The sequence below is a fragment of the Triticum urartu genome, chromosome 2A (assembly GCF_056163025.1).
Source record: "Triticum urartu cultivar PI428250 chromosome 2A, HENAU_Tu73, whole genome shotgun sequence".
NCBI lineage: Eukaryota > Viridiplantae > Streptophyta > Magnoliopsida > Poales > Poaceae > Triticum > Triticum urartu.
In genome coordinates this window covers 747,975,491-747,997,045 of record NC_141874.1, presented here as the reverse complement: position 1 = coordinate 747,997,045, position 21,555 = coordinate 747,975,491, and the positions used below count along the sequence as shown (strand labels likewise).

The 21,555-nt window shown below is 47.7% G+C and overlaps 2 protein-coding genes and 1 long non-coding RNA gene across 3 annotated transcripts; 1 reads left to right on the top strand and 2 right to left on the bottom strand.

The window, feature by feature from the left end:
* The first annotated feature begins 11,111 nt into the window (after positions 1 to 11,111).
* On the top strand, positions 11,112 to 12,342 carry LOC125540310 (uncharacterized). The gene is made up of 2 exons (XM_048703916.2): positions 11,112 to 11,470; positions 11,576 to 12,342. The coding sequence occupies exons 1-2, from the start codon at positions 11,375 to 11,377 to the stop codon at positions 12,116 to 12,118; spliced, it is 639 nt and encodes a 212-aa protein (XP_048559873.1). The 5' UTR covers positions 11,112 to 11,374; the 3' UTR covers positions 12,119 to 12,342.
* Positions 12,343 to 13,121: 779 nt separating this feature from the next.
* LOC147987651 (uncharacterized) lies at positions 13,122 to 15,976 on the bottom strand. The gene is made up of 5 exons (XR_015617702.1): positions 15,948 to 15,976; positions 15,393 to 15,448; positions 15,254 to 15,305; positions 14,707 to 14,790; positions 13,122 to 13,867 (listed from the first exon to the last, which is right to left on the bottom strand). It is a non-coding gene; the product is annotated as an uncharacterized LOC147987651 (long non-coding RNA).
* On the bottom strand, positions 15,821 to 20,903 carry EOL1 (ETO1-like 1). The gene is made up of 5 exons (XM_048703915.2): positions 20,082 to 20,903; positions 18,153 to 19,862; positions 17,616 to 17,907; positions 16,566 to 16,875; positions 15,821 to 16,220 (listed from the first exon to the last, which is right to left on the bottom strand). The coding sequence occupies exons 1-5, from the start codon at positions 20,216 to 20,218 to the stop codon at positions 16,000 to 16,002; spliced, it is 2,670 nt and encodes an 889-aa protein (XP_048559872.1). The 5' UTR covers positions 20,219 to 20,903; the 3' UTR covers positions 15,821 to 15,999.
* Positions 20,904 to 21,555: the final 652 nt, after the last annotated feature.

The window sequence follows — 21,555 nt, the reverse complement described above, 5'->3', positions numbered from 1 at the left end:
GAGGAGGAGGTAACCAGAACTTCTGTTGCTTAGCTACCACTTGAGTTGAAGAAGAAGATTGAACTGCATCCCTGACTCTCTTCTTAGATGCCTCGCACTTGAGCTGAGCAGCTTCTTGCTTTAGTGCCATGTTGTAGAATTCATCAAACTTAGTCGGCTCAAGAAGCACGAGAGCTAATTGCAGATCTTCTCTAAGGCCACCTCTGAATTGATAAATCATACTCTTTTCATCAGGGACGTCTTGTTTAGCGAAGCGAGCGAGTTTCTGAAACTAGATATTGTATTGATACACGGACATGCTGCCTTGCTTGAGATTGCGAAACTCCTCACGCTTGCTCTCAGCAACACTTGGTGGGATGTGATGAGCTTTGAAGTCTCAGCGGAAATCATCCCAGGTAATCACACGACCTCCTCTGGAATCTCTATATTGTTGATACAACTCACCAGCTTGGTCTTTGAGTCGAAACGAAGCAAACTTGACAAAGTCCTCAGGCCTGACATTGCTACACTTAAAATGTTTGCAGATATCCACGAGCCAGTCGTCGGCGTCTGTAGCCTCGACACAGTTGCTGAAGGACTTCGGCTGGTTAGCGAGGAACTGGTTTAGGGTAGCAAACTGAGGCTGGGGTTTTCCTTGGTTGCCTTCCCCTTGGTTGCGCTCTTGCAAGAGTTGCAAAAGCATCTGAGTGTTGGCGTTGGTGGCTGCCATGACATCTTGCCATGCCTCCGGAGGTGGAGGTGGTGGCGGAGGTTTCGGATTCTGACACGTTGGAGGAGCCATCCTGGAGAGGTTGACATCCGTTAGCATCTTGAAAGACATATATTCAAGCTGAATCAATGGATCGAAATTGCAACATAAAGTCTTCACAATAAACATTCGAACAAGGATGAACGAATGAATTCCAAAAGTAAGTCATCACACTTCCATAAAGTTGAGAAGCCACATAGATAAAGGTAGATGAATAAATCAACAAGGTACGAATATGAACAAATAATTGGTAAGCGTTACCCAATCACAAACCAAATATCTGCGGGAAGAAATACTAGAGCTACATGAATTCCCACCTAAAACTCCCGAAACTTTCTGGTTATGCAATCAGCTGTTGGGGATACAGGGGAAGCATAATACCTCACACAAAACTAGCAAATCCTACATCCAGCTGTATCCATCCTTCAACACATAACCAAGAAATCTTTGGAAATCATGTACCTCAACCTTCGAAAAGCATCTGTTATACGAGTTATGGCAGTACTCCTGAACTCCCGCCCCAGTACTAGGTGGCATCGAGATTATCTCACCAACAACTGCATAAAAGAGATTTTCGATGTCGGCGAACTCAGGTATTCCAGAACTACAACGATAAAATTGTGACGACAACACCTCGGAGCTCAACTCCCCGGGACACTGCCACAACCCCTAAATGTCAGGAGGCACTAAGAACAATGTTCTCGTCACAAAACCATCGGAACGATTCCAAGATACCCGTGTGATCCTAAAAAAATCTTAAATTTGAGGAGAGAAGAGTCAAAACTCTATGCCAGGAGGCCTCACCAGAGCGACGAAGGGACTGAGGAGTAAAAAGAATCATACTCTCCGATATATATAATCCTAAGACTCAAAACATTTTGTTCTAGACTCAATAACATCAGGGATTCGATCAAGCAGGGGGCTCCTAAGTCGGGGAAGGCTCTGATACCAACTTGTAACACCCACAATGCGGCTATATCTCCCACGTGTCGGGGCATGACTTAGAGGCATAGCCGCATGGTAGGCATGTCGCAAGAGGGGTAATCTTTACACATCCCATGTACTGAATAAGAAAGGGATAAAGAGTCGGCTTACAATCGCCGGAACCAAAATAAAGAAAGACAACCCCAATTGCTAGATCCCTGATCGTCCCAACTGGGCTCCTCTACTGATCATCTGGAAAAGAAACATAGTAATGGCCCGAATCCTCGTCGAACTCCCACTTGAGTTCGGTAGCGTCCCCTGCACTGGCATCATCAGCACCTGCATTTGTTTGGAAATATCTGTGAGTCATGGGGACTCCGCAATCTCACACCCGTGAGATCAAAACTATTTAAGCTTAAGGATAGGAAAGGGTAGTGAGGTGGAGCTGCAGCAAAGCACTAAGCATATATGGTGGCTAACTTACGCAAAAGAGAGCGAGAAGAGAAGCAACGCACGGTGGAGAAGCTAAAAGTGATCAAGAAGTGATCCTGGAGCTACTTATGCTCAAGCATAACACAAGGTCGTGTTCACTTCCCGGACTCCGCCGAAAAGAGACCATCACGGCTACACACACGGTTGATTCATTTTAATTAAGTTAAGTGTCAAGTTCTCTACAACCGGATATTAACAAATTCCCATTTGCCCATAACCGCGGGCATGAATTTTGAAAGTTCAAAACCCTGCAGGGGTGTCCCAACTTAGCCCATCACAAGCTCTCACGGTCAACGAAGGATATTCCTTCTCCCGGGAAGACCCGATCAGTCTTGGAATCCCGGTTACAAGACATTTCGACAATGGTAAAACAAGACCAGCAAAGCCGCCCGATGTTCCGACAAATCCCGATAGGAGTCGCACGTATCTCGTTCTCAGGGCACACCGGATGAGACATCCTACGAGCAAAACCAACCCTCAAGTTGCCCCGAGGTGCCCCGCAGTCTACTCAGTTCGGACCAACACTCAGAGGAGCACTGGCCCGGGGGGGTTTAAAATAAAGATGCCCCTTGAGTCTGCAGAACCCAAGGGAAGGTATATGGTGGTAGGTAGGCAAAAGGTAAAACCAAGATTGGGCCTTGCTGGAGGAGTTTTATTCAAAGCGAACTGTCAAGGGGTTCCCATAACACCCAACCGCGTAAGGAACGCAGAATCAAGGAACATAACACCGGTATGACGGAAACTAGGGAGGCAAGAGTGGAACAAAACACCAGGCATAAGGCCGAGCCTTCCACCCTTAACCAAGTATATAGATGCATTAAAGTAAATAAGATATAGTAATGATATCCCAACAATAACCATGTTCCAACATGGAACAAACTTCAACTTCACTTGCAACTAGCAACGCTATAAGAGGGGCTGAGCAAAAGCGGTAACATAGCCAAACAATGGTTTGCTAGGAAAGGTGGGTTAGAGGCTTGACATGGCAATATGGGGGCCATGATATAGCAAGTGGTAGGTAACGCGGCATAGCAATAGAGCAAACAACTAGCAAGCAAAGATAGAAGTGATTTTGAGGGTATGGTCATCTTGCCTGCAAAGTTCTCAGAGTTGTTGAAAGCTTGATCCTCATTAGCGTACTCAACAGGTTCCTCGATCACGTACTCGTCTCCCGGCTCTACCCAAAGCAAGAACACAAGCAAAGGACCAATAATCAATCACGGTGCAATGCACAAGCAACATGATGCAAAACATGGCATGATATGCAAGACATAATATCCAATGCATATGCGTGCTTCGGAAGGGAAAGAATGATCAAGGCATCAACTTGGCAAACCAAGTGTGCCTCTGGAAAGATGAGATGATTTTGGTTGAAATTGATATAAACATCGCCGGAAACGGATGCACGTTTTGCAAATGGCAAGCAAAACAAGAAAGGCACAATTCTGAGATTAACAGCACGATGCCATCTAGAATGCCACAAGAAACTAAGCTACTGCACTCCAACATAACAACAAAGTATATGGTAGTGAGGTACACAAGATGCTTGACAAAACATGAACACTGAGCTACGGCTAAAATACACAAGAGCAGGTTCAAACAAGCATGGCAAAAGTGCAAAAGATATCAGCTTCACAGACTTAGTGAAAATACTAACATGCCAGAAATAACATCAGGAAGCCATGTTTGGAGTAAGCAAACGACATGCTACAGGAACATATCATAACAAAAAAAGGCATGGAATGAATCTACTAAATGCATAGAACAAAAATACCTTAATGATCATGAGCCAAAAATGCACAGAAAATATGATGGCACCCATATAAACATAGCAAGTTTTATTAACAGTTTCAGACTTAGCAGAAATCAGAGCATGGCATAAACAGAATTATGAAGGCATCTTTGTGAGCTCAAATCACTCACCACAAAGCATTGCATGACAAAACAAGCATAGAATCAGCAAGATGACATGTTCATGAAGCTAACCATGGCAATAGCAAGTTCGTAGCATACATGGATCACTAGCAACAACCATGGCAAAATTGATTAACATGTAAACAATCTGCCAGGAACATTTTATAGTAAAAGTAGAGCCAGATTAAGACATTCTAGGGCACTCCATAATTGTAAATAGGGGCATGGATGGATAGAGCATAACCATATGTCCAAAACACCCTTACTGAAGATACTCAAAACAAGCATGGATCTCACTGTAGCATCAAGTTTACATGGCATAAAAATAACAACAGAACAAGGACTTAGCAAAATCCTAAGTCCCTGAAAACAGCAATATCACGAAGCCTAGTTTGCAAGCTTGTGCTAGTCACCACATAGATCACAAAAATACATGGCAAGCACCCCTGTAAAGATTGCATGGCATAGATCAAAACACATGTAGAGCTCATGCCCATATGAAGCACACATCAAAAGTGACAAAAATGAGAAATCATCATATTCTGATAAGTAGCAGCCGTAAACATTTTATAGCACTCTTGCATCAATGATTAGGGCATAAAGAAGAACTCAAACAAGCATGCCACAACGGAATGAAATGAGGAGCATCTCCCAATGAACATTTTGATATCTCATATGCATCAAATGGAGCTACGGTCACCGAGATACGAGGCAATGAACATGGCATGAAAATTTATCACAGAAAAAGACATGGAGGAAAATCGGGGGTCAACCTTCTAGATCTAGGGTTAGACCGCGGGCACGGAAAACAAGCTTCACCGGGGTACTTCACCGGAGTAGAGGACGGAGTTGGCCGGAGTTGGGGAGGCTCGCAGGAGGACGGTCCGGTCTGGATCTGATCGCGCCCTTGACGGATCCGGTCGGGGCCGTGGTCGAGGGAGGCGGCGCTCGACGGACGCGCGGGCCGGGGAAGCTGGCAGGCGGCGGGGCCGGGCGGCGCTCGGCGGAAGGAACTCGGCGAAGTCGGCAGGCGGCGGCTGGCGAGTGTCGCGGCAGGGAGGCGCGGGCTCGCGCGGGGCGGCTTCCGGCCCCGCGGGCCGCGACAGCGGAGGACGGTGGAGGGCCACGTGGCGGGCGGCCACTTGTTGGGCGGGGGTGGAGGCGGTGGCGGACGCGTCCGGCTTCGCCCGGACGTGTCCGGCGGCGCGTGGAGAGGGCGAGCTAGGGTTAGACTGCGAAAAAAAATTCGGAGGGGATCACATATTTATTGCTAGGAGGAGGTAGGAGTGTCCAAATAGAGTGTAGTTTTCGCCCACACGATCGTGATTCGACGACGGAGGACATGAGAGTGGTTTGGATGGGTTATTGGGCCGTTTTGGAGGGGTGTTGGGCTGCAACACACAAGAGGCCTTCTCGGTTACCCGGTTATCCGTTGGAGTATCAAACGGACTCCAGTTGGAACGAAATTTGACAGGCGGTCTATCGGCGGTGTACCAAGGCCGCTTGGTAAATCTCGGTACATTCCGAGAACGTTTAATACCCGCTCACGAAAAGAGACAAAATGAGGGTACACCGGTGCACGTCGGAGTGTCGGAATGCAAAACGGACAATGGGGAATATGATCGGATGCATGAGACGAACACGAATGCAAATGCGATGCACATGAAGACATGATATGATATGCATGACATGAACAAAATGCAAAACGAAGACAAAACCCAACCACGAAGGGAATCTCATAACTTAAAGCCGGAAATGGCAAGAGTCGGAGTTACAAATATGACAAGTTACATCCGGGGTGTTACATTTTGCTTGATTATACATTTTTGTTCTCAAAGCCTTGGGCCCATTTTCAAAGTGCCAGTATGTTCCATGAATTGGCGCTGAATTTTGAAATTTCTTAGCGAAGGTGTTTCCTTTTTCGGAATCCAGCGTTTTGCTTCGTCGTCGCATGTCGTCAAAAAGTACTCGTCAACACTGTCTGGGCCAACAATTTTAAGTTCAAGTCATAATTAGTGATCTCCAAACAAACAAACAAAATTGTGCACACACCGACATAGAACCACACGGGCATCCATGCACTGGTATGTGCCCATGCTTCAATCCTGTTGGCACGCTTTAAAAATAAACATGCATAACACACAACACAGCAAACCGTAACCTAAACTAAAACCTTGATCGCTGTCATCCTAATCGGAAAGATGTGTATTTCACAAACCTCGTTTTCAGGATCCTGGGAAAGCTCGCGTGGATCGGTGGCATATCATGCTAATTAACTATTAATCTGTGTTAGCATGACAAATCCATCGCGCTCCCACAGTAGATTAAGCAGTTGATGAGATCCATGACCAGCAGTTGTTCTTGGAGAGATTAAATTAGTTGATGAGATCCATGACCAACAATTGTCCTTTCCTTGATGCGTGTTGAGTGTTGACCAGTATATGGCCGCAACTAGTCGTCATCCTTGCTCCTACATGCGCACAAATTAATATATTTTCGTTCGTTGTATTAATAAGTATACTGATGGTAAGTTGTAACAAGAAATTAACAAGTTGATGGCCGGGCGAGAGGGGAAGTAGGAGGCGTGCGTTCACGTACCAGCCGTTCGAGATCAAGAGCACGGCCAGGATAACAGTCATGACTCATGAGCGCCATTGTCTAAACGCAGCTTGTGATCGAGCTCATGATTAAACTAGTCTCAATCATATGCGGTTGCGGTTGTGGTTCCCATCGCCTGCAGCGCTGAGTCGCTGTCGCTGCAAACGTTGGTCGGCAGGACACCGTTTTCTTGTATCATCTCACTTGTGGTTCCATTCCGAACGTGAGCCTTTCGTCCAAAAAAAGCACTGTGTCGTCTGAATTCGTTGTGGTTATCACTACCTGCTTTTCTTGGCTTTTTGTTGAGATCTCTAGAACTGCTTCCGTAGAACATTTTATGACAAGTGTCACTTTTTATGGTGTGTTTGGTTGGAGTAATGGAGTGGAATGGGGTGAGCTCCGCATCTGTTGGTGCCCATTCTAGTGTTGGTTGAGGAGGCGGAATAGAATGTATTGGTTCCACCTAGAGGGATGTACATGGAACCACGCTATATTGACCGGACCCTCGATCCTCGCCTGAATTAGCGCCACATGACATGGAGTTTCGTCTAGCCCTATTCCTCCCTCTACAAAAGTGTTTCCCTATCGGATTTTGGCATCGACCACGGTGCACCGCGGGGGTTGTGTGGTGATCCCAGACGACGGTGGTGGACGGGGGATCTAAAACCAAATGTGGAAGACGCAAATTCCACTAGATAGAACCATGATATCCCATTTCATTTGGTTACTCAATCAAAGACACCCAAGGTTCTCGTCCTGGTGCCCATTTTAATTCTTTCTTTAAGCCCTCTCGTCTATCAATAACATGTAAAGTAGTACATTAATCCCCATGACCAGCAACAAGCATTTTGAGTGACCTGAGCATGCCGTCATCATCTCATGTCCTTCATCGGAGGCAGGCAGACCTTGTTATAGTAGGTAGTCAAAAATTCGTTACGGTAAGGTCTCATAAGATCAACGCACCAGAACAGCAACCGTCGTTGACAACAATAATCTTATATAGATGGGCCATATACAACAACTGAAATGATTATCGGTTGAATCCATGTCTCCCAGAGGCAAACACCGGCTGGATCCAAGCAGATACACTTGAGACTACCGCCAACTGGATCCAAAAAGATCCGTCGAAGACACACCTTCACATGCTCTCCGCCGGCTCTAAGCGCACCACCGTAGCAGGAATATGATGGTAAAGACAATATTCTAACTCTAAGACACCGCCGCTGCCTTATCACCCTAACCAACGCATTAAAACTACCTAAAGAAAGGACGGGATCCCTCCCGCCGAAGCATGGGAGGTGGGGGTGGGGAGGGGGCGTTGCCGGCAAATATGTGGCCGATGTAGTGAAAGCCATTTTATCTTCTCCGTCACAGGTAGAGAAACAACGCTTTAACGCCATCTTAATTCATACTCCCTCTTATATTAGTTTACAGAGAGAGTATTATTTTTTTTGGACTGTAACTAGTTTGACCTTTATTCTTTAAGAAGAATTTGAGCTCAGTTGCAAGCGAGCTGGTATGTAAAGCACGACATACCGGACTGAACGTTCTCTTCCGATCGATCCACATCCAATGCAGCATTATTTATTTTGTGCGCGCCCGCACGGGTGGGGTTGACGGAGCTGAGAATTGGAAGGTTGCACGGCTCTGTAGCCAGTCAAAGGTGAGGGAGCTGTTGACGTCCGTGCGTTGCCGAAAGTGCATGCCATTTCTCTATTGAGCCTCGCTTGCAGTCGTGGTACTGCCCGTGGCTAATCTTCTGCCGACACACTCAACTCACGTTTACACTGGACTGGATCCATCCCCGCAGCAAACATATTGAGTGTATGTATAATGATTGTGCATGCACGCCCTTACCATTTTGGTTTTGCTATTTCTCGGACGATAAGCCTACGATAAACTGTCCGTTAGGAAACCATAGTACGTTGATGCGAAAATTTATAATCATGCAAAATACAATGGGATTGGAAGAATTTGATCATATGAATATCGATATCAACATTTAAAAACTATTTCTAGGGCGACTACGACATTCTCAAAAATTTCTCCCCTTGGGTTCCACTACGTCGCCCCCGGCTTCTTCATCACGACCTACAATGTCCCTATGTTAGCATCACTGTGGCACTTGCTTCTTGCCCTTGTGCTCACTCTGCACACTATACGCGGTGTCTCAAATTTCCCCCCGCTTTATTACACTACATCACCCCGTGTCTAGAATTTGAAAATCATTCTGGAAAAAAATGATTAAAAATGAGATTTGTTGATCAAAAAAATTGAATTTAGTTTAGACGTGGCCAGAAAGAAATTTCAAGACAATTTCTTTGGTAGCCCTTGAAATCACGGAATTCCAAATGAAAAGTTTGTGAACTTTTTAACTATGCCCCCACTTGATTCTCGCGGTACTCTCTGATAATGTGTCACCCGACAAAGATGTCTATCTTGTAGATAACCAACATAATTGGTTGAGCCGTGTCTATGCATTGAAACTTGCAAGAGTGAGGAGAATCGAAGATCACAAATCAGATGGTCATTTCTTGTTGCATTTGCTAAATTTTAGTTCCCTGGAAAAAAGTGTGGTAGTCGATTTGGATGAAGATGTAGAATACATAACCTCGAGCTAGAAACAAGGGCGCCACGGTTGGCCGAGGCGTTAACTTCGGTAGTGAGTAGTAGGCTATGTCAGGTTTGGGTAGGGTGTGGGATTGTTGGAGACAACTTTGATGCGGGGATATTCAGAGGGATGGTCGAGGGCGGCAGTGCCGCCAACTATGAATTGAGTGGGGTAGGCGGTTCGAGAGGGAAATCGCGAGGAGGAATATCCGGAGAACAAGGAAGCACAGTCAACTGTTGGATTTCATCCGACAGTGCTGGAAAAATCAAATGATTTTTAAAATATAAAAACAAGCAGAGCTAACGGTGAATGCATGACCCCTTTTTGTCCATCTGTCATCCTTGATGTTTCCTGTCGGGATTTGTGCAATACTAGGAAGAATCGAGATCACACCATACGACTATATAACATCATCATGAACCAACATGTGGTTAGATGGTTAGGAGGACAGTGGTATCCCCAGCACACCAAGGTTCAAGTCCTATATATACTTAATGTTGGTGTTCTCATTATTCCTGTTTTTATTTCAGGCTTCCAGCGATGTTCGTTCAGTGAGAGAAGACGTTCCCATCGACTTTCGTAAAATCTCAAAATGCTATGTCGGCTCAGTCTCATAGAGGTGCTCATAGGGGTAGAGTATGCGTCCGTGCCTTCATAAAGGTGAGTGTCTGCTCGTGTATGTGAGCGACTTCAATTGTACTATGTTAAAAAAAGACTATAACACCATCAATTTAGACATAAGAAAAGTTTGATATATCTAGAGGTGGTCAAGAGTTGATCCTTAGCATGAGAAAGATTTGGCCAAATTCATTGTTTTGACATTTATTCGTTAGTTTAGCACAATCTGACCCTATGTGCAAAATTATTTCGGATCTAGCCCTTTTTTTTACCGTCATAGTCTTTGGCGATAGGGTAACACATCATACCGCCAAGGCCTTTGGCGATAGGACCTACCTACACTGTCACCTATGTTTTTGCGAAAAAGAACCTACCGCCATAGTCTATGACGATAGAATGTGTTACCCTACTGCCATAGTCTATGGCGGTATGGTCTTCATTTTTGTTTTATTGCATGTGTGCTTCTATTATAATTACATGCATGCCCCTATCACTAAAAACCATGACGTAGGAACTTTTTCACATTATACGGACGTGACAGTGTAAGTAAGTCCTACCGTCATACCGTCCAAGGCATTGACGGTAGGATGGGCTACCCTACCGCCAAAGACAATAACAGTAGAAAAGGGTCAGATCGTGCTTAAGTTAAGAAAAAGGATGAAAACAGTGAATTTGTCCACCCGGGACAAACAAAACCCACGACTGTGACAGCGCCGTAGCCGTCGCATGGTGCGGGTGGCCCCGCCGCGAAGAAAAAGCCGCACCGACCATGTCCCCATTGTCCTCTCTCCCCCGAGATGACACGCCCCCTCGCCTAGCTCGCCAACCTCCGCCGGGCCCCGCGCCGCGTCACCCCGACGCGACCAGCACACGACGACGTGCGCTCGCCCGCCAGCTCGCGTCCGTCCCCATTAACGCCGATCCGCCCCGTCGGCCGACGTTGTCACGCACGCACAACACACTGGATGCTTGAGTCGCCGTCACGGCTCGTCCGACCGGCGGCGACGCCAGATGCCGCTGCGACGATGCCCACTCGCCGATCACGTACAACGTCGATCACAGTATCTTAGCACAGTGCCGCGCGTGCATGCTTGTCTGGAGTGGACTGGGCTGGTACCAGCGGCAACTTAGTTCTCCGGCCGTTCGTCCATGCCGCGTCACCGCGGGACCCGCCGCCGCGCCGGCTTCTATATATAGGACACCCCATGGGCACACGGCCTCGCATAGGTTACCACTAGTAGGCCACGACCAACCGCTCCCGTCGCCCGATCCATCATCTGATTGCCGCCGCCGCTTGCCGCCCATCGGTCCAGCTCACACTGACCGCTACGTCTCCTACCTCTCCTAGCTAATTGCCTAGCTACTGGTAGAGCTAGCTAGCTGGTGATCACCACGCGCGCCCGCCCGCAGCTCGTTTTAAGCCGGCCGGGTCGGACACGGCATGCGCTGCTCTGCCCGCACGGCAAACGATGGCTCCAGCTTCCGCCTCGCTCCTGCCCGCCGCCGGCGCCAAGCGCCCTTTCGCCGCCCCCGACGCTGCTGAGCAAGAGCAGCCACTCGCGCAGGTCAGTCTCTGCTCTGCTCGGTGCTCACTCTATCTCTCTCTTCTCCGGCAAGCGGCGCACGTACGTACGTACTGACGCGCGCGTCCGGTGAACTGTGGTGATCAGGAGAGCGCGGTGACCAAGAAGAACGGCGAGAGCCAGCAGCAGCAGAAGCTGGAGTGCCCGCGGTGCAGCTCCACCGACACCAAGTTCTGCTACTACAACAACTACAGCACGGCGCAGCCGCGCCACTACTGCCGCACCTGCCGCCGCTACTGGACGCAAGGCGGCACGCTGCGCAAGGTCCCCGTCGGTGGCGCCTGCCGCCGCGGCTCCGGCAGCAGCAGCAAGCGCCGCAGGTCCTCCGCCGAGCCCCACACGCCCTCCTCCGACTCGACGCCACCGCCGCAGCCAGACCTGCCGGACACGCTCCCCCAGCTCCCTGTCTTCCCGTTCCTCACCGACGGCGGCCCCGTCTTCCTGCCGCAGTTCGACCTCGGGCTCGGCGGGTTCCCGTGGACGGCATCGTCAGTCACAGACAACCTTTACGACAGTCTCGCGCCGTGGGCTGCCTGCGACGGCGCGCTCGCCCCCACCGGCGCATGGGAGGACTTCGGTGGCCTCGAGCTCACCTGGCCACCGCCACCACCCCCGGCGGCCGGCAACTGATGATCGGCGTCGTCGTGACAGTCGCCGGCGCGTTCGAGGCTCCTGTTTTATCATCGCAGCCTCGATCGATCAGCTAGTTGTTGCTTACCTTCACCAGTTTGCAGTGTGTCTGTCTCCTCTGCTAGGAATTAATGTACTCATGCAGCTCCATGGATCTTCACTGTGTTTCTTTCTTCTCATGCTTAGGTATAAATGAATGGTGTGGCGATTGTTGTTTGAACCAATGGACCATCATCAGTCGTGTAGCAGCAGGGAGGAGGACGTAACTTGGTCCGTGCAGTGATATAATATTATACAGTATATATTCACAATAATAAATGGTTATACGGTGTGGTTGCTCAATCATTGGTCACTGGCAAGAAAAAATAGTGGGGAACTACGTAATGTTATTTTGATCATGAACTTGCACAAGCTATCTAGTATTCTGTAATGTTACTCTCAAGGCACCAAAACAGAGAGAACTTTCAACAGAGTGATCTCAAAATAGAGACTTTCAACGGTCATTTTTCTACCACGCAAGCTACATACCATGCCTCGATCCACCGTTGAATGTGTTTAGTGATTCATGCGTCCCAATTTTGCTGATATACGACGAAACATCAAGATACATCCTCAAACATGACAAAACCCAATAAAAACTGTATACTACATAAAAATCTAACAAGTACTCTTATTTTACTAGTAGTATATACACGACGAAAGATACAGCCCAAAAAAATGAAGAAAACAACATAAAAGTAGGTAAAAATCTGACAAGTACTCTCTTATTTTACCTGTACATAAAAGGACAGAAATGTTAAAAATATGACGTCCACTGGCTAAGCATGGCAAATCACACCTTTTTTGCCAATTTCTTTTAACAATCACGGCAAATTCTAGCAAAAAAAACTGAACATGGAAATTGCCATTAAAAAAGGTTCATTTGTCATGCTTGAAAAACTGACGTACCCATCAAAAACAAATCTGATGTTCGCCAGTTATCAGAGTCCGAAAAGAAACATCATGATGCACACAAAAACTGAATGAAATATTATGTAGTAATACTTTAACAAGACAAATTTTGACCAAACTAGAAAAAAATGGTGGACGCATGCATGCTAACCAGTCCCCAGAACTTTCAAATAGTTGAGATTCTAGGTGAACTGGTGAAGAAATAAAAGATATCTACACAGTAAAGAAACCAACAGCCCCCCGCTCTTACACTAGCTTTACACTCGAACAGGGAAACCAAAATTCTGGAACACTCTGATTTCTCCTCCTCGTCCTGCAGTGACAAATACCAAACCCCACGCAGACAGGCGCTAGATAGCCATGACTACGACTGCTCTTGGCAGACGGTAGTTGTTCGTCGGGCAAGGATGGGGACACTGCTTCAACTGGATGATAGCTGGTGTTTTGTGCTTTGAACCAGCTTCGCAAACTCGGCTCCCGGTGTATCTGTGAGCAGTCCCATTCGGTTCATGCTCACCGTGTTGTACAGGAGCTTCAGGGACAGAGTTCACTGCACCGTCCGAATCGCTGTGTCTGGCTGTTTGCTGCTACGGCACTCAAATGATACCAGGCCATGCGAGTTCAACAGCTACATCATGGACTCCTGCTCCTGCTTCTGTTTATGCTTGGACAGGGACTGTTGCCATGTTCCAGACATACACATTTAACACATGGGAGTCCTCACAGGCACACACAGACTACAGATTTCCCCTCTGGAGCTACAGATGCTGAGATTTGGCTTCCGGTATTGCTGAACCCCTGTTCAAAATATCAAACACAAAGTGAATGCAAAGACCCAAACTAACACTAGTGCATTGCTCTGTTAGAGTTATCCTTGTTTTATAGGTCCAGTTTATGTTTTATTGTACTGCATAGTTTAATTGTCATATAATTTCATTAGTAGGTTCAAGGAAAATTGCATGTGTTGCTTCATGACACAGGCGGATCAGCAGCAGGAGAAGCACAGAGATAGAAAGAAGCCTGTGCGGCGGCAGCAACGTGAGCACATCCGCAAGTTCGTACCCGAGGGCAACCATGCAAGTGCTCTTGGAGTCATTTTGTGTAGGCGCGTGTTTCAGTGAACCAGGAACGAGCCCAATGAAAATGCGGCCTGGACGTGCAAGTGGCGTGTATACCTGTGTTAGTCAGCTAGATTGCATGGAGGTTGTTAGTGTCAGCCGGCTAAATGCATGCTGTTTTGGCTGCGTTGTGCAGCCGTTGCGGAGATGCTGCACAAGTGGAGAACGTGTGCATGAGTTTAAGATCAGGCCAGTGTGGCTTGGGGCATTGCATGTTTCGCTATTTAAGCCATTGTATTCGCTATTTAAGCCATTGTATCCGGTTCATTTGTTAGTGAGAAGAAAGAAACAGAGAAAAGGCACAAGTCCTGCGGTGCCCCAAATCTCCCTCTGTGTGTGTGCGTGTGCGTGTGCGTGTGCGTGAGCGTGAGCATGCGCGTGCGCGAGCAACAGGTCACCACAGATTGAATTACACAGAATAACATTGTTCATGTGCTCTAGATTTGCAAAAAATAAAATTGTATTTTGATCAGCAAACATATCCTAGACATTTTACAATGAAGGAGAACGGAATTTTACCTTTAAATCTGTGGAGAAGCTCATCGCCATTACCAACACGGATTCTTGACTCTGCAGAAGTAGTCAGGACTCCCAAGGAGCTTCCTGGAGCAAACTGCTGAATGAGATACAGATGCTTAGATGGTATTAGTGGCATCACATTAACAGATAATTTTAGAGTCCGGATCTCAAAAAGGCTAAGCATGAGTGTTTCTTAACAGAGTATTAAGTTCCCTAATGCATCCACTGCAAAATTATGTACATGGAAGCCAGTAATCTTCTTCTGGACAGATTTCCTTTTTCCTGATTCTTAGATCTGTTTGACTTTTGTACTGAAGCTTCCTTTTGCAGTCATCAATGAAATCGAAAACTAGATAACATCACTACATGTCTAAATATTAATGTTTCATATCAGCTTACTATTACTCCCTCAGTCCCTCCTTACCAAAATATAAGATGTTTTTGCACTTCAATTTGAACTACAAAAATATCTTATATTTGATACAGAGGTAGTACTCAATTGCAAATAACATCAACAGTGCTTTTAACTATGATTAGAGTGACATACCAGTTGTATCAAATAAATGGCAGCTTCCCTTGTGAGATCCCACCATTGCAACCTTCAAAAGTAACAGGGAAATGCAACATAAGTTCATCTAGTGTCATGGTCACTACATATGTTCACTAACAAGGAAAATAAACTATACCTGTCCATCAGAGGAATAACATGCAGCGGTAACCATCTCGTGCAGATCATTCCAGTCTTCAACCATATACAACTATTAGCAGTGTATTTTACCAGTTTACCGACCATGAAATCAGAAATGATATCCAAGTTTCAGGCCCTAACCATGGTTAATCACGCAAAAACAACTACTTTAACTATCTTTACATCTGGAGACTGAGGATCAACTAATAGTGTTATTTAGCAGTTTACAAAACATGAAACTGGTAGCACAATGGACAAATCAATCTGCATGTTGCAGCAGATTCACTACTAAGTACTAACACAAAAGAAGTGGATTTTACAGCAGTGCAAAAACTGATGGACACAACAGCCAGGCCTTCGGTTCAATGCATATTGTTGCATGCTGAAGCCTATTGCCCAGTTAGTGTTAGCCAAGTGACACAAGTGGAATGTAATATTTTCCATATAGCACGTGGCTTAATTTTAGTCGGTTTGATGATCACAATCCTTACAGCCGCACTAGATACCATCAAAACTAAAAATTACTGCTTGCTGTGTATGGTACAGAACATACACTGGTATGGGTTTTCGCTATGGGAGCCCCTCCTGTATGTACAACAACGGGCTCAGGGTTCTTGGCTGTTCACCCGATGATGAAGCTCGAGCATTTCCTGGTGGTTGGGGTCCACGGAAAGTGCTGCGCGGCAGTCCCGGAGGGCGCCTGAGATGTCACCCACGTGCTCGTGGAAGGCCGCACGCAGATGGAGCAGGTTCAGGTCCGCCTTAAAGGCAATTGCCTTAGTCAGCTCTGAGATGGCATCTTTCTCCTTGTGGTTGTCCATCAGAACTGAGGACCAGATCATACAGGAGTTCACATCAGCATAAAGGGGGCATGAGAACTTTAAACAGATGAGCTAATTCAGGAACTAAATGAAATATATGGTTGTTGCACCAACTGATCAGGTTGAGCATAGAATATGGCAAACAACATTGACTTATCACTAGCCCATGTTAGGAACTGGGTAGTTGGTTTGTTAAAGTACCAACAAACCCTCTCTGAGAGTTGGGCGCAGATGAGCTACAACCAATAACAAATTGAACTACTTTGACCAGAATTTTATATTCAAAGTTTCAACCTTCTTTGATACTGGTGATCTAAAACTAGATATGCTAGGCAGGTACAAGCGCTTACCAGCAGCACGGTATCTGTAGGGATAGACCCGGAGGGGGTCAAGTTTGGTGACCATCTGCAGATCAGCTTTAGTTAGATCCCGGTCACAATACTCAGACCTCTTCTCGTACGCTGATGCATTGCTCCTGGCCTTCTCTATCAGCTTGGTCATTTCCTCGAATGCACCGGTCCTGTTATTCCTAAGGAAATGAACCCTGGCAAGGCCTTGATGAGCTCTCGTGTGGCCAATCTTTAAAGCGTTAATGTAGCATTCAGCTGCCAAGTCCAGATTCCCGCAATCCACATAAACACTCCCAAGGTTATTCAAAGCCTGTAAGATGTGAAACAAATATATGTGTTAGATGCTTCTTGTCTGGACATTTCAGCCTAGAAAGTTACAGAATCATCTATATACGAACTTGGATCTAGCTGTGCTAAAGAAAAAGTTTTCAATTAAGTAGCTTAATTCATGTAGCAAAGAACAAAGGCAGGTAGCTAAGATGATTGCAAACATGATGAAATTCATCTGAGCAGCTACTGAAGCCAACAACCCACTCCATATGGGAAAAATGGCATTCTATACCCTGGATGGTATGGCATGCTCTAACTTAGACAAGAAGATATCCATTTGACAAGAAATCAAATCACTCTTGGAGTACCCTCAATAGACCAGTTAATGAGTTGCCATGTTAGGAGCACCAGGACAGCCATTTTTTAATGGTAAGTGCACCATTCCCATTACTCAATGTAACAACGAATATGACATCCTAACAAGGGCTATGTATAGCAACACCTGATCTGAATCATAAAGAGTCACCTATACATTTAACAAATGAGGAAATGCACATGCATATACTACACAAAAGGAATAGGTAGAAAAGTCAACAAAGTTCCACTCCGTAATTTGCGAGCCTGGGATAAAACCCTCCTTTGCTACATAAGTATTTACGGTATAAGATCTGTGGATCTCTATATAGCAATATGTCACAGGAGAAACAAGGCAGCAAATCCTTATCATGCATGGAATGTTTATCCAGGCAGATCTGAGAAAGAGGTGTAGGAAAGTCTTACCTGGCCCTTCCTAAGTCTATCTGAGGGACACCGTAATGCATCTTCAAGAAGCGATACGACTGTTGCTGAGGTTGACGCCTCAAGACTCGAATCAGCTAAAGCATAAGCTTTTAGAAAGAAGGCCTCAAATGATCTCTGTATGGCAATCGATGCTTCCGCTTTCTGTAATCCTTCCTCGCAGTGGCCAGTATCATACAGTATCCATCCTTCGTAAACAAGTCGTTCATGTTGGCTTGCCGCATGCTCACGAGCAAGCTGCAAGCTGCGCATTGCAGCCTCGGGACAATTTAATCTGGAAAAAGAACAAAGACAATTGCATTAGTCCTAACATATACTGCCAAAGAATTAGATCATGGAGGAAGCATGTGCAACTATGCTGATCTGTGATCAGCCATCTATTGAATTAGCATTCCAAGACATGCCAGGCATGCAAACCATGTGATGTAGCATCTACAATGCCAATAATTGATAGACTAACAAACTGCATTATGCCAGATATCAATTATTCTGTGCAATAACATAAATTAATTAAGTTACCTGAGAAGCAGCAAAGATTGTCTGAAGTACAGTACTCCCTTAGCAGCATCTGACTCCAGCATTTGATATATGACCGAGAGGGATCCAATATCATCCACAGAGGACCACCGATCATAAAGCTGCATCCAGCAATCAGCAGTCGTCCATTGCTCTACATTCTCCATTACAAGCGTACGCAGCTGCTTCGCAGCCACCCGACCACCAATCATACGATAATCTGGAGCAAGCGTGAGGATTGCCTGTACATCGCATAAGGCAGCTCTGTAGTCCTCTAGAGCAAGGTAGCAACAGAACCTTAGCTCTAAGCATTCCAGGACCAGCTTGAACCCCAGGATCCGGTTAATCTCCATCAGGGCAGCTTCAACACTTTGCCTTTTCATCAATGATGCAGCTCGAAACATATAGGGGTATGTAAGGGTAGGATCCAGTTCAGTAGCCTTATTGAGATTCTCCAACTTGCTGTCACCGTCCAGATATAGGGCTCTCTCTTGATACATCCACCCAAGAGGCCACCGAGATGACATGACAGAGTCAAGCAAGTTGAGAGAATAATGTTTATTACTCCTCAGAGAGGCCAATCTAGCCAAGCCCACTACCGAGTAGACATGACCAGCGGTAAAGGCGGCATTGAACAGGCGCTCAGCCTCAGCATGATCTTTCCTTAGCAGCCTCACGCAAGCCAATTGATGCAAGGCCAACTGCTTCTGTCTAGAATCTGATGCTGAGTCAACCAGCTTCTCCAAGAAGCTTACAGTGACATCTGATGTTGCACTGATGCTCATGGAGACTTCACCAAGAAGGCAATATAGGGAGAAAGATGCATTGCCAGCCATAGTGGATCTCTGCTGCTTATTCGCGGAGGAGAATATCCTAACCACTTGCTCATCATTCAAGCATTCTGGAAGCTCATTCAGGAGCACCTGCAAGCATGACGCGGCAAGTATGGAACAGCCCAGCTCAATAGCACACTCCATGTAATCTATGGCATCTTGCCTGGAAGAAACAAAAGAAGCAAGTTTTTGCTCGCAAGCATCCTTGAGGCCCTTGCAGCAGAATTTGTTAGCAAAATCAAGCATCTCCAAAATAGATTCTGCTGACAAATACGGTAGTCTTCCTGATAGGCTGAATTTACTGATGGCCCGCATACCAATAGGCGAGATGCCATTCCGAGACATGTCAATGACTTCAAGATGCGACTCCTTAAACCCACCGTTAAGCATCGCATACAGTGGAGTTGACAAGGCCGCCAGCTTCCGCCTATCGCATGCAATCATGTCATCCCTTATCCGGAAATGAACCACAGGGGAGCCCTGGAACTCATCAGATTCATCGTCATAGCTTATCCCATGCGACTCGGCGGAGATCTGCGAGACGAAATCCAGCAGCTTGAACTCTTGAGAGCACTTGCCGCACGAGCCAAGAAGGTCCGATATCGGCTCCTCTCCTCTCTTCTCGTACTTGAGCCATGCCCCAAATATGAGCTTCTCGTGTATCGTGCTCGCCTTCTCCCAGGCAGCCTGGAGGCTCCTTCGCGACAGCTTGGCCTCACCCAGCCCGCGGAAAACCTGGAACTGGAGCAGGTACAGGCACGACTTCTCATCGGGAGGGCAGTACTCCAGCTCCTCGTGAATCTGGGCCAGTATGTCGACGTAGTCAGCGGGCTTGAAGTGCGGGAGGACCGGCGGCTCCGGCATTTTCATCAGAGATTCTCTGCATCCCAAAGACAAGGAAAGACACTTGAATCAGCTGGCTCTTCACACCAAAAAACATCTAGCAGCACTAAAAAAAATCTGAATTTTGATGTTCACCGCCCCAAGACCAGACTAATAATTAACCAAGGTACTTATAACACAATTCAGCAGCAAACAGAGCACTTGTACTGCCTTGCTGCAAGGAAATTAGGGATGGTGGGGAGGCAAGAAGGCTTACATCGAGGAGGAGGAGGAGCTGGAGTGGCCAGTGAACTTGGAGAGCTTCCCTTTGTCCATGGGCAGCCATGAGTGGGTGGCGGACTGGAGCTTGGTCTCCTTGCAGGAGGTCAACTCGGAGAAGAAGAGCTTCCTCATGGCACATAAATACCACGGCGAATCAGAGCCGGCCCCCGTCTTCTTCCTCCGAATCTGCCCAAACCCCTGGCAAGAACCGCCGCAGATCTTCCGAGAACCCAACCACCGGGGGACGGGGGGAGAGGGAGGGGGGCGGAGGGAGGAAGGGGACGCCTTTAATGGCACGAGCGAGCCAACGAAGCAGCTAGCGCCCCCGCTGCAAGCGGCCAAGGGAAGAACTAACCACTCCCCCTCTCCTCGCCCTTTTTTAATTCGCACCCCAACCGCACCCGCACCGCCAGACCAAATCCGGCCCCGTGAGCTGAGGTGAGCTGAGCAAGCGAGCCGACCCACCGCACCAGCTGGGGGACGACGACGAACGGACAAATCGTCCTTCCAAGATGCGCGCTTTCCCTTCTTCCCTGGAGCGGAGCGGGAGGGAGGGAGGGAGGGAGCGCGGGCGGGCGCGGGGATGCGCCTCCGCACCTCCTTGGCGGCGGAATTGCCGGGGACCCCGGTCGCCGCGGGGCCTGCTGGGCCTCAGGCGAGCCCTCCTCGATCTCCGGCGGGTCGGGGCCGGCCGGATCGAGTCGAACCGGCAGCGGGGGACGTGGTGCGGCGGAGGAGGGAGAGCGGGCCGGCGGGGGAAGGGGGGAGGGGGCGGCGGCGACGGGGAGGAGAGGGAGAAGGGGTCGGGCTCGTCGCGGCGGGCGGGCGGGCTCAGTGCGTGCGCGGCTCCACTGGACCTCGGGCGGGGGTGGGGGTGGGTATCCGAGGGGAAAGGGGGGAGAGGGAAATACGGGGGTGGTTTGCTGCTCGCTCGTCCTTTTTTCCTGGGGAGTCTGAATTTCTCTATCTATTCTGCCAGCATCCCATGGCCATGTGTGCTGGTTGGCAGACCACCATGCAAAAGTGGAGATGGATCTCGTATTGGGGGAATAATCAGGGGAGATGACAAACGCAAAAGGCAATGGGGGCAGCTGAATTGGGCGCATGGGATGGGCTTTGAAGCTGACATGAACCTCATGGATGCCCACCCACCCGCACCCACACCCGCACATACATGTAGACAAAGTGCAAAAAGATTAGTAGGCTGGTTTGCTCATGTAGATGAGCAAGGGCCCAAACAGATAAAACTGAAAAATGACAGCGGTTCACAGCACTGCCTGTTTCCCCTCCACCGCCGGGTGCTTTTCGGCGCCGGGGAGGCGGTCGGGGCGTGTGGATAGGGTTGCCTTGGTCTTGGCTAGGGCTAGGTGTAAGTGTCTGATGGCGGCATCGAACGAGGTCTCCCTGTCATGTCCTTGCTCCGGCGATGCGACTCGGCGTTGGTGGAGGACGTGTGGAGTTTCGGTGTC

What these genes read in the sequence shown, in the direction of transcription:
- EOL1 (XM_048703915.2), bottom strand. Translation starts at nt 20,218, where the DNA reads ATGAGGAAGCTCTTCTTCTCCGAGTTGACCTCCTGCAAGGAGACCAAG. An exon ending in AGCTCCTCCTCCTCCTCGAT is followed by an intron (nt 19,863 to 20,081) that starts GTAAGCCTTCTT and finishes TTTGGGATGCAG; the next exon opens with AGAATCTCTGATGAAAATGC. An exon ending in CTACAGATACCGTGCTGCTG is followed by an intron (nt 16,221 to 16,565) that starts GTAAGCGCTTGT and finishes TCTGGTCCTCAG; the next exon opens with TTCTGATGGACAACCACAAG.
- LOC125540310 (XM_048703916.2), top strand. Translation starts at nt 11,375, where the DNA reads ATGGCTCCAGCTTCCGCCTCGCTCCTGCCCGCCGCCGGCGCCAAGCGC. An exon ending in AAGAGCAGCCACTCGCGCAG is followed by an intron (nt 11,471 to 11,575) that starts GTCAGTCTCTGC and finishes TGTGGTGATCAG; the next exon opens with GAGAGCGCGGTGACCAAGAA.